Source organism: Carica papaya, chromosome 8, assembly GCF_054855325.1.
Source record: "Carica papaya isolate Zhongbai chromosome 8, ASM5485532v1, whole genome shotgun sequence".
NCBI classification, from domain to species: Eukaryota; Viridiplantae; Streptophyta; class Magnoliopsida; order Brassicales; family Caricaceae; genus Carica; species Carica papaya.
Window position 1 is genome coordinate 29,074,150 of NC_142316.1, and position 13,407 is coordinate 29,087,556.

At 38.6% G+C, this 13,407-nt stretch overlaps 1 protein-coding gene across 1 annotated transcript; it reads right to left on the minus strand.

Annotated features, from left to right (window-relative positions):
- LOC148252784 (uncharacterized) lies at window positions 1–2,196 on the minus strand. The gene is made up of 6 exons (XM_088210372.1): window positions 2,020–2,196; window positions 1,902–1,913; window positions 1,742–1,794; window positions 980–1,411; window positions 345–607; window positions 1–269 (listed from the first exon to the last, which is right to left on the minus strand). The coding sequence occupies exons 1-6, from the start codon at window positions 2,194–2,196 to the stop codon at window positions 1–3; spliced, it is 1,206 nt and encodes a 401-aa protein (XP_088066498.1).
- Between the last annotated feature and the right edge of the window lie 11,211 nt (window positions 2,197–13,407).

The window sequence follows — 13,407 nt, forward strand, 5'->3', positions numbered from 1 at the left end:
TTACTGATATCTCTTAGCAATAAGACGAGCTTTATAGGTCTCCACCTTTCCATCTGCTCTAATCTTTTTCTTAAAAACCCATTTACAACCAATAGATTTTATATCTTTTAAAATTTCAACCAAAGTCCAAACTTTGTTAACCTTCATGGATTCCATTTCAGATTTTATGGCCATTATCCATTTTTCAGAATCAAAACCTTGCATAGCCTCTTCATAAGTCTTGGGGTCATCATCATCATGATTAACCTCATTTATTACATCATCTTGCACTAAAACATTTAACCTATCTAGTGCACGATGTTTTCTACCAAACCTTCTACGAGGTTCGTGTACAACTTACTCACTTTGTATTAAATTAGATTGTTGTTCAATCTGATGTTGAACAGGTTCACTAACTGGTCCTTGAACAACACTTGTTTGTTGAACCTCAACCATTGGAGATGGTAACTTTCTTACCATCTTCAAAATATCTAGTAAAGGTTGCTCAACTTGCTTCTCATGATCCTCTTCTTGTATGGATTCATTAGTTTTTTGAACTTCATCAAGTTCAATTATTTCACCATGATTTCCTTCAAAAAGAAATTCCCTTTCCAAAAAGGTTGCTCTGCTGACCACAAACACTTTATGTCATATGGGTGATAGAAATAATATTCCATTATTTCTCTGGGATACCCAATGAATCTGCACTTATCAGATCTTGAGTCAAGCTTATCAGTTTGTAATCTCTTAACATAAGCTGGACAACCCCAAACTTTAATATGCTTAAGGTTCGGTTTACGTTCTTTTCATATCTTATATGATGTTATAGAGACTAACTTAGTGGGTATTTTATATAACAAATATGTTGCAGTTTCCAAAACATATCCCATAAATTAATTAGAAGATCTGTGAACCTCATCATTGATCTTATCATATCTAATAAGGTTCGATTTCTTCTTTCAGACACAATTGTGCTATGGTATTTTAGGAGGGGGTCTACTGTGAGAGAATCTCATTCTCTTTGAGATATCCAGTAAAATCATCACTAAGATATTTTCTTCCTTTATCAAACGCTAACACTTTAATGCTTTTGTCAGTCTGTTTCTCAATTTCACGATAGAATCTTTTGAACATTTCAAAAGACTCAGATTTATATTTCATAAGATATAAAAATTCATATTTTGACATATCATCAGTGAAGGTGATAAAGTAAGAATATTCTCCTCTGGCTTGAGTTTTCATGGCGTTAAAAATATCAGTATGAATTAGTCCTAGTAGTTCAGAAGCTCTTTCTCCACTTCCAATAAATGGAGATTTAGTCAATTTTTCTTTGAGACAGGATTCACAAGTTGGATATGATTCATAATCATATTTGTCAAAGTAACATTCCTTGTACAACTTGCTTATTCTTTTCTCTCCGATATGATCAAGCCTACAGTGCCAAAGATACATATAATTTACTTGATCATATTTTTTTTTCTCTTGAGACTAGAAACATGTAAAACTGAGTTTTTATTTGTATCACGCAAGACATAAGTACCGTGTTGAAGATAATCATTTGCATTTAGATTATCATCATGATAAATAAATCAAATTCCATTATTCAAAATAATACGAAAACCATATTGGGCAAAAAAAGATATTGAAATTATGTTCGAAATAAATTTATAAACATAATAATTATTTTTTAACAAAAGTATTTTACCCGTCGGCATCCTAAGAGATATTGATCATACAACTAGGGCCGCTATTTTTGCACAACCCAACTTGAAGATTAACTTCTCCCTTCTTCAATCTTCTACTAATCTGTAATCTCTGTAATGTATTGCAAATGTTGAAAAAACTACAAGTATTTAATACTCATATAGACGGATTAATAGAAGTTAAAGAAATCATGAAAGCACTTTTCATTAAGGTCTCACCTTGGTTCTTATCTTTCAAAGATGCAAGATACTCTTTGCAGTTTTTGTTTCAATGCCCTTTCTTCTTGCAAAAAAAAAAAAAAACATTCAACATTAGATTGGTCAGGTTTTCCTTTACCTTTGGGTTTCTCATACCACCCTTAGGTGTAGCGGACTTCTTCTTGGGTTTCTTCTTACCATTACCCTTCTTCTTAGTAGAGTTGCCAACCAACATGAAAGTTTTTCTTTTCTCAGATGCAATTTGATTCCTATAATCCATCAATATATTGAGTATCTCATGAAGATCAAAATCCATTTTATTGATGTTAAAATTAATAATAAATTGTGAAAAAACCTTAGGTAGTGACTGCAAGATCAAATCTTGAGAAAATTCTTTACTCAATCTGTACCCTAATTTTTAAAGTTTTTCAATAAAACCGATCATGTTCAAACCATTGGGCCCAATTGGAGACTTAGCAATCAACTTGGATCCAAACAAAGACTTAGATAACTAGTATTTAGTTGTCCTGCTTTATGCACCATACATTTTCTTAAAATGATCGATGATTGCACGGGGATCCATTTTCTCAAGTTTCCTTTGGAGTTCAGAACTCATAGAAGCAAGAATAATGCATTTGGCAGTAAGAAAATCTATCAAGTATTTCTAAAAATCCTTGACTGCCTCAGCATCATCCTCAGGTGGGGTCTCTCTGGCAGGCTTATTGATCATATCAATAAGTTTTTCATGCATGAGAACAATTATCAGATTTCGGTATCAGTCATCAAAATTTGGTACAACCAAGTTATTGGTATCAAGTATGCCACGTAGTGATATGACAGACATATTGAGAAATCTAAAATTAAAAATAGAAAATGCAACAATATAAAAACATATTTACATATATCATAAAGAAATGGACTTTTTCTAAATAAATCAACTAATTTTAAGAAATCTATATTTCAATTTAGTGGAATAAAAAAATCATTTAACAATATGGATGAGCTCCTTGGTAATCAAGTCAATTCTCACACATATTTTAAAGGTAGGTACTCTTACCAATTGTATCTCTATAAAACTTTCATAAATTGTTCTATATCAAATAGTCCCCTAGTTGTCATGTAACGGCCCCGAAAATTAAATGAAGATGTATGTATTAAAAACCTTAAATGCGGAAGCGTAATAAAAATTTTGATTAACATCTCTTACATAATAACCAAAAACGTACTCAAAACATGAGAGAATAAGCTAATTAAAAGAGATACTCGAAATAAAAATTATAATTAGAACTATAAGGTCTTTAGGCGTCTAATTCGCCGTCTTCCTGCAGAACAGGCTCAGGAACCCCGTCTTCTTGATCTGAAATGGTTAAGTAAGGAATGAGCTACACTAACCCAGTAAAGACATCACACTATCTCACTTCCACATAAGTAAAGGTCAGTAGAAAACAAAAATGACCAATGGAGCATAATTTATAACAAACTCATTTATTAACATAAAAACCTTTACTGTCCACTTACCTCGGTGAGATTCATGAAAATAACATATGAAAACAATAACATTATAACCATCATAAAATCATATCGACTTTGTAACAGAACATATGTCATACTTTTGCACTTCAATAATCAGACAATAAATTTTCTCTTTTACCAGCCTACTAGTATCCATGGGGATTCATAGGGGGTCCCCTCTACACGTGAGCCATTAATATTAATAACCTGATTCTAGGGCCGTCCCCATACTCCATCCGGTATGGGCGCTAAAACCATAAACCTCAATACCCCGTCCGGTATGAGGGTGAAACGGGCCGTCCCCATACCCCATCCAGTATGGGCACCAAAACACATAAGGTCTCCATACCCCGTCCGGTATGAGAGACCACGTTCCCGATAGGGTTCCCTACGGACCCAGTCCGTCCACCATCTCCTAGGATATCTAATCAGGCTGTCCACATTATCCATTTGTCAATTCACATAACCTTTTTTCCCTTTTCCTTAGTCTTAATCATCCAATCATACACAAACATGTAAACTAGTAATTGACACCAAACAAGACAACACAGTATCGGGTTCACCATAATACAAACCATAATAAAAGAAACTATGATTCATGCATACGAGACCATAAAATAAATACTGAAAAATAGATCAAACAATAACTGACCAACAATGTATTAGATTCGGGCTCCATTGGCAACCTCAATCAATTGTACATATCTATAAAGTCACAAAATATCGTTTAATTATTTATTAAGCTTTAATGTAGTGATAGGAGGTAGGGTGAGAGATCCTTACTTGTTTCGGGGTTTGAAATCGGCTCTACGGTGCGCCTACGGGCTGTCCCTAAATTCCTTGAATTTTTTTGGGGAAATTGAAATGCACTACCGGTACCTGCACATGTCCCAAAAAATCTCAAATCAGACTTAGGACCCCTTTCGACCAATATCGAAATTCCGGCACGGCGGCTCCGCTGTGCTCCGGCGACGGCACCGCCGCTTACTGTGGCGATCCGCCACGGGTTGGCCGTTTTCGGCTGAATTCAGCCAAACTTGCATTGATCCCTGCAATAAAACAACCCTAGGGCCCTCGGTGGGCCAAAAAATCATGAAAAACTGAGACTTATCGGCGGTGGTGCTCTCGGGTGCGGCGGCTTCTCTGGTGCGAGTCGTGTTTTGATGTTTTGCTTCGATCAACCTGTAGAGAAAAGGACGGTGATCACAGTGGTATAAAATTGTATCGAACGGAGACCGGGAAGGGCCTCATCAGCGGCAAAAACAGAGAGAAGCCACAACGGCGCTGCTGGACTTCGGCGGAGTTTTTCGGCTGATTGCCGGTGGTTTGGCTCTGGTTTGGCCATAAGCAGATTCGGCATCAAAAAACGAGCCAGGGAGAGAAAATTTACCTCGATTGACGGTCAAAAAATTCTCCGGTGTGGCGGCGGGTGGCGGCGGCCGGCTCTTTCGGCGTCTGGTTCTTCTTCTCCGGCGAGGCACTGGCGGCTAGGGTTTTGTGGTCGGGTGTGGGTGGGGTTATTTATACTCTTCCCCTTTCAATCTTAACCGTTCATCAAGATTTAATCTGGACCGTCAGATCGCGATTTATTTAGGATTAAATCTGGGCCGTTCGTGCGCGCAGGAACAGATCTGGGCCATCCGATCGCGCGCACGCGGATCGCCCAGGTGGCCCGTCCCGTGTCAGCGTTTTCTTACCACGCGGCGTGTTCTGGTTGGCCGGAGCTGCTGACTGGGTTATTGACGTGGCTGTTGACGTGGCACAACTTTTTCAAATTGCGTTTTGACCCCCCGGTTTCTGATTTTCTTTTCAAAAATACTCCTAAAATCCAAAATTTCACCTCTTTTTCCCAAAATCAATTTCAGTTAAATCCAAAAAATAATTTTACCCTATTTTATCATTATTATTATTTTTATTTTCATTAAATTAAATTAAATCAAATTAAATTTAATTTAAATAAAATCTTATAAATTAAATATATAAAAAAATTAAACAAAAATTCAAATACAAAAATAAAAAATAATAATTTGGGTGTTACAACTCTCCCCCCTTAAAGAAATTTGGTCCCCCAAATTTGCCTCTTACTCTTGGTCGAACAAATGGGGATACTAGGCTCTAAAATCTGATTCTAGCTCCCAGGTAGCCTCCCTGGGCATGTGGTTCTGCCACACGACCTTTACAAATGATATTTTCCGGTTGCAGAGTATCCTGCTCTTTCGGTCCGTGATACCGACTGGTACTTTTCAATAAGACAAGTCCTATTGGAGTGGAAGCAGTTCATGAGCCAAAACATGAGAGGGGTTCGGGTTGTACTTACGTAGCATGGATACGTGGAACACATTGTGGACTCTGGAGAGCTCTGGAGGCAGTGCTAGTCTATAGGCAGCAGTACCAATAAATCGGGGGTTTAATTTTTCCCTCATGCCGAACCTACTAATTCCCTTGAAAGGAGTGACCTTAAGAAATACCCGATCGCCTTTCTCAAATGCTAGGTCTCTCCTCCGGGTATCTGCAAAACTCTTCTGCCTACTCTGAGCTGTCTGAATGTTCTTTCTGATTTTAACTATTTTGGACGTGGTCTCCTCTACCAACTCCGGGCCGAACAATCTTCTATCGCCCACTTCTTCTCAACAAATCGGTGATCTGCACGGGCACCCATATAACGCCTCATATGGAGCCATGCCGATACTTACTTGGTAGCTGTTGTTGTAGGCAAACTCTATCAGGGGTAGATGGTCGTCCCAATGGCCCCCAGAGTCAAGGACACAAGCTCGGAACATATCCTCAAGTGTACGAATTGTCCTTTCTGATTGTCCATCAGTCTGGGGATGGAAAGCAGTACTAAGAGACAGTTTTGTTCCCATAGTTTGCTGAAAGCTACTTTAAAATCGAGAAGTAAACTTGGGATCCCTGTCGGATACTACTGTCACTGGAACTCTATGCAATCTGACTATTTCTCGGATATACATTCTTGCTAACTTGTCCGAGGGATCGGTCATTCTGATGGCTAAGAAGTGGGAAGACTTGGTAAGTCGATCAACAATTACCCATATGGCATCATGTCCTGAACGTGCCTTGGGTAGCCCCGATACAAAGTCCATGGCGATATGTTCTCACTTCCACTCTGGGATCGATAAAGGCTGAAGTAACCCACCTAGACACTGATGCTCTGCCTTGTCCTGCTGATATACAAAGCATTTAGATACAAAGTCGGCTATGTCTCTCTTCATCCCATTCTACCAAAACCGAGGTCACATGCTTTGGTACATTTTGGTACTTCCTGGATGCATGGCAAACTTCAAGCTATGGGACTCCGTCATGATGTCTCTTTTTAACTCACGGTCATCTGGGACACACACCTTGTCTTGGAAACGAAGTAATCCATCGGCAGAGATTCAGAATTTTGAGCTCACTCCCTGTTCTGCATCCTTCTTGCGGGCTACCAGGGCGGGGTCGACTGACTGGGCTTCCTTTATTCTTTGGATTAACTCGAGCTGGACTGTCCGACGGCCCAAACATGTGAATCTCTTCAGATGCTGAAGTCGAACCTGTTGCGTGGCCCTAATTGGCCTACATTCTGAAACCATCAAATGGGCTAAGATACCTGCACTTTTCCTGCTGAGAGCATCTGCTACCACGTTGCCCTTACCCCGATGGTATAAGATATCACAATCATAGTTCATAAGGAGTTCCATCCACCTTCTCTTACGCATGTTAAGATCCTTCTAAGTGAATATGTGTTTTAAACTCTTATGATCGGTATAGATCTGAAAGGTCTCTCCGTATAAATAATGGCGCCAGATTTTCAAGGCGTGTATGATTGCGGTAAGCTCTAAGTCATGACTGGGATAGTTCTTCTCATGATTCTTTAACTATCTGGACCCATATGCTATAACCTTTCTATGCTGCATCAGAACACAACCCAGGCCTAGATAGGAGGCATCGCTATAAACTGTATATCCTCCCGATCCACTCGGTAAAGCCAGCACGGGTGCGGTAGTCAGCCGCTTCTTTAATTATGAAAAGTTTCTTTCGCAGTCCTCATTCCACTCAAACTTGGCATTCTTCTTGGTGAGTCGGGTTAGAGGAGCTGCTAGACTGGAGAATCCTTCAACGAATCTGCGGTAATAACCTGCCATCCCCAGGAAGCTACGGATTTCCTTAACTGATGTTAGCTTCTCCCAGCCAAGTACCGCTTCAACATTTTCAGGATTCACTGATACCCCTTCCTTCGATATGATGTGTCCTAGGAAGGCGGTCTGCTCAAACCAAAATCCACACTTACTCAACTTTGCATATAACTTCTTGTTTCTGAGAATCTACAAAACTTGGGAAAGATGGTGAGCATGTTCTTCTCTGCTTTTTGAGTAGACTAAGATGTCATCAATGAACACGATAACAAATTGATCCAAGAACTCTCTAAAGACCCTATTTATCATATCCATAAAGATTGTCGGGGCATTGGTTAACCCAAATGGCATGACCAGGAACTCATAGTGTCCATACCTGGTTCGGAATGCCGTCTTGGGGATGTCTTCTATTCTTATCTTCACCTAATGGTAACCTGATCGCAGGTCTATTTTAGAGAAGACCTATGCACCCTGCAGCTGATCGAAGAGGTCATCAATTCGAGGAAGGGGATACTTGTTCTTGATCGTGACCTTGTTTAATCCTCTGTAATCAATGCACAGTCTCAACGTTTCATCTCCCTTCCTTGCAAAAGTGACTCCGGCACCCCAAAGGGACACACTGTGTCTAATAAAACCACTGTCTTGCAATTCAGTGATCTGTTTCCTCAGCTCTTCCATCTCAATGTGGCTCATGCGGTAAGGAGCAACAGAAATGGGTTGAGTACCTGGCTGTAGGTCTATAGTGAACTCAACTTCCCTGTCCACTAGCAGACCGGGCAGTTCGTCTGGAAACACATTTGGGAAGTCTTGGACTACCAGAATCTTTTGAATACAAATTTTTTTCTTGGGTTTGCCTAGTCAAAGAAAATAGCAAGATTAAGGCACTAGAATGACAGGTCGTTTCTATTGGTATAGTTGAGTTCAACCATCAGAATGACAAACAATTAATAAAATTTAATATTTCTAGGATAGTCCAAATAATTAATATAAAATTAAAATAATTATTTTTATATATGCATCTTATGCAACAAATAACTTTATTTTATTCTCAAATTACAAATCTTCAAATTGTCAGACCGTCCTTTGTAGATAAGAAATAAATAAATTTATTTATTTTGATGACAAATTATATAATAAAATTATATTTTATTATCATGAACTCAATTTTAAATTAGAGAATATAATTAACAAAATAATTTTAAGAAGTGCAGTTGTAATATCCTTAATTAAAAAAATTTAAAATTAATGTATAAAATTTAATTTTTTAACTTATAAATTTTTATTTAATGTAAAAATTATGAAAAAATAGGTAGTGAATGAAATTGAAAATAATTTTAGAAAAAATAGATGAAATTTTGGGTTTTGGGCGTGTTTTTAAAAGAAAAATTAGAAATTGGAGTTTAAAATATAATTTAAAAAAAATGTACCACGTAGGATTGCCTAGTCAGCATATCCAACGAACCGGAGTGCGCCGCATGGCAAGGCATGCCGACACGGTGCCATGCGGAAGGTCACGCTAGTGATCCGCGTGCCCGCGATCAGACAGTTCAAATTTGTTCCCCTGTGCATGGACACTCTGGATTCGTTCCCTCATCAGGCGTGATCGGATGGTCACGATTAAATGCGATGAACGGTTAAAATTCATTTCTTCTTTAAACGCGATCATACGGTCCAAATTAAATCGCGATGAATGGTCCAAATTCACTTTCTATTTAAACACGATCGGATGGTCCATATCAAACACGATGCAAGGTTCAGATTAAAAGCAGACGAATATAAATACCTCACTTCACACCAAACCCTAACCCTAATAGCCAGCCCCCTACTGGAGAAGAAGAACCAGTCGCTGAAAAGGGAGCCGACCGCCGTTGCCGCCGCGCTGGAGCCACTTTCGACCACCAAAAAAGGTAAAAATTCTCTCAGTCGCTTGAAATTTAATTTTGAACACCCGCATGGCCAAATCGGAGTAAAAGAACCAGTGGATGAGTCGAAAATCGTGGGTAAAGCCTGATGGCACTACTAAAGAAAAAATAAAAAATCGTCTCCAATAAGGCCTTTCCCGACTCCCATTTCGTATAATTTTTCTACTATTGTATTCACCATTTTTTTTTCATAGGTTGACCGAAGAAAAATTTCCAACTATGAAGGTGAACCGACGGTTTTTTGACTTTTTTTCTGTCAATCGAGACCCCTTAACGTATTTTTTCGCAGGGATGAGTACAAAATCGGCCAAAATCGGCTGAAACTGGCTGAAAATAGCCAGCCTGAGGCAAACTGCCATCACAGGCGGTGGTGCTATCGCCAGAGCAGGGTAGCGCTGCCATGCCGGAATTTCGAAATATGCCGAAAAGGGTTTCAAATACCGATTTTAGATTTTTTAGGATATTTCTAGGTACTTAGAGCATGTTTTAATCTCCGAACAAAAATTCAGGGAACTTGGGGACTACCAGTAGGTATAGCTAAAAGTTTAGCATTTCAGACATCGATTCTCTCACTTTATTCCCTATTATGGAATTGAAGTCTAATTATAAATAATACGGTATTTTGCGTGATGTAAAAATATCAATAATTAAATGTTACTAATAGAGACTGAATCGGTTGTTTATTACTATTTGTCATGTTTCAATTGATTGATTGATTCTACAATGTCGAAGTATAATAATATACTAGAATTAGTATGATGATTCGTTTGTGTCCCTTGATGCATGTATTGCTTGTCTCGCATGGTTCACGGTTAAATTGGATACTGAAAAATTAAATATAAACGAAAAATTACTTGATTAATTGAATGGATGAATGGTAGCCTTATTGGATATCCTACGAGATAGTGGACGGACCGAGTACATAGGGAACCCTACTGTGAATGTTGCCTCATGCTAAACGGGGTATCGGGGATTGGTGTTTTGGTACTAATACCAGACGGGGTATGGGGACGACCCGTTTCACTCTCATACCGGACAGGGTATTGAGGGATGATATTTTTAGTACTCGTACCAAATATGGTATGAAGATGGCCGGTTAATTAAAAATATTGAATAAAGGTTCACGCGTAATGAAGACATCCTTATGGACCTCCATAGATACTAGTAGGTTGGTTAAAAGGGAAAGTTGTTGTTTTGATTAATTGAATATGAGATTATGATATTGTTATGTTATCGTTTCTATAGGTCAGTTTTGAAAATTTCGATACAGTAAGTGTACAATAAATAATTTTCTTTATGATAAATGAATTTACTTAAATTAAGAACTCCATTAGTTATTTTCATGATTTTTACCAACCTTCATTTTTGCATCGGTGAATAGTGTGACATTCTTACTGGGCTAGTATAGCTCACTCTTTCATTAACCATTTCATATCAAGATGACCAAAATACATATTCATATCTATAAGAGGGTTGCGAATATGATGTTCAATTGTTTATTTTCTAGTTATTTCTTTGATTTTTTGTTGTCCTTTTAGAAATGTCATTTCCGTAGCCCTATTGGATATTCTGAATTGTTGTGTAAATAATGTAAACTCTAATACTATTATTTCGCTTCCGCAATTGATTTATAATTTATTTTCTTTTAAGTTCTGTATCGTTACGGTTGGTATCAAAACCAGGTTCCTCGGAACCATTCTTTACACAAAATCCTTACGAAACACAAAAAATAATGGACTATCACTCAACTATTCCTTGTGAAATACAAGTACAAACAAATGAGGAGAGGAAGACCCCTACTAAACTGAGTGGCCTATGAGCGTTTGCTTCGAGAGGATGTGGACCGACTATTTGAAATATTAGAGAGACTCATCGCTGCCCAGTAGGCCCAGGAAAAAAGGAAGGGCTACCTGACCTTCTCTCACTACCACAGGTTGAGCCACCCTTGCAGCAAGAGAGTCTTGAGCCACCCTGGTACGACCCTGCTCCTCCACAATACCATCCAGTACCACTATAGTATGATCCAGTATTTAAGCCATAGTACCACTTGACACCACCATAATATAGCCCGGTTCCCAAACTGCATTATCCGGTACCACCACAGTACAACCCAGTGCCTCCACCGTATTATCTAGTACCACCACAGGGTCATCTAGTCCATCTCCAGTACAATTCAGTCCCTTTCCCATAGGACCCAGTTCCTCCCATGATGGATCCAGACTATATTGAGAGGTATAAAAGACTAAACTCATCTATTTTTGCAGGAGGATCCTCCTTTGAAGAGGCTAAGTACTGGTTAGTTGAGACAGAAAAGGCATTCACGACTCTTAGAGTGATTTTTGAACAGAGAGTCATACTTGTCACCTACATGTTGATGGGAGAGGCAGGTTGCTGGTGGCAACTCAAGCAGGTCACCCTACCCGTTCCAGTCACTTGGGAACAATTCTTGGTGGCCTTTAATGCAGAGTACCTCCTAGAGTATCTTCGACATCTGAAGGAAATGTAGTTTGCACACCTGGTCTAGGGTGATATGATTGTATCAAAATATGCCCGAAAGTTCCTAGAGTTGGGCTAGTATTTCCTTGAGAGCATGATGGACGAAGGCATGAGTTTGAGTGGGGTCTTCGTCCTGAGATCAAACAGTAGTTGTATGTATTCGACCTTAGTACTTACTCAGCTATCCTGGCCAAAGTACAGTTAGTGGAGAGGAACCTTCGCATCTTATCTCCAACAGTAGGGAACCTCAGGCCCCGGTTTTACATCGCAGACCAACACTTACTGCACCTATTCAACAAAACAAGAGATTTAGACCAATTACTCAGGCTCCTCCTCATATTCCAACAACAGGACGCGGAAGGACTTGCCAACACTATGGCAAGGATCATAGGGACCGATCCTGTTATCACCTCAACAATACTTGGCACATATGTGGGAGTGCCCAGTATTACGCGAGTGAGTGCCTGAGGAATCAGAATCAGGTCAGACCTCCTATTCAGGTTAGGACTTACAACCTCATGCAGCAGGATGCAGAAGCTAACCCAGACGTGATAAAGGGTACGTACACTATCTGTAATAATCTTGCACATGTTTTGATTGCATACTTACAATAACGAGATTTTCAAAATTGACCTATAAGGACAATAGCTTAACAACATCATAATCACATATTCAAGTAAGTAAGAATAACAACTTTCTATTTTTATCTGCCTACTAGTATCCATATGAGTCTATAGAAATGTCCCCACTGTGCATGAACCGTTATTCAATATTGTTAACTAACAGGCCATCTCATAACTCATTTGATATGAGCGCTAAAAATATCATCCCTCAATACTCTGTCCAGTATGAGGGTAAAATGGGCTGTCCCCATACCCCATCCGGTATGAGCACTAAAATACCAATCTTCGATACCCCGTCCGGTATGAGGTAAATGTTTATGATAGGGTCCCTTATGTCCCCGATCCGTTCACCGTCTCTCAAGATATCCAGTAAGGCTACCATTCATTCATTCATTTAATTAAATAATTTTCATTTAAATTTAATTTTCAGTTTCACAATTTAACTTTAAATCATGCAAGACAAGCAATACATGTATCAAAGAAACACAACTGAATCATCTTATCAATTCTGGTGTACTATTATGCATTTAAAACTGTAAAATCAAACAATCAGTTAAAACATGACAAACAGTAATAAATAACCAGTTCTGACTTCATTAGTAACCTGTAATTAATTATTGAAGTTTTCTAAATTTTGTAAAATATTGTATTATTTATAATTAGATTTTAATTCCATAACAAGTATAAGGTGAGAGATTCTTACCCAAATTGGTGTCTGAAATACTAAACTTTCAGCTGTGCTTACTGGCAGTTCCCGAGTTTCTTGAATTTTTCTTCAAAAATTAATACATGCTTCAAATACCGGCGGCGAAATTTTTTGGTGCAGCGGCTCTCCCGAACTCAC

Coding starts and splice junctions, on each gene's coding strand:
- LOC148252784 (XM_088210372.1), bottom strand. CDS start 2,196: ATGGATTTTGATCTTCATGAGATACTCAATATATTGATGGATTATAGG. Junction 1,412..1,741: donor GAAGTTAATCTTCAAGTTGG/GTTGTGCAAAAA, acceptor TTGGCACTGTAG/GCTTGATCATATCGGAGAGA. Junction 608..979: donor GAGAATGAGATTCTCTCACA/GTAGACCCCCTC, acceptor GTTTGTGGTCAG/CAGAGCAACCTTTTTGGAAA.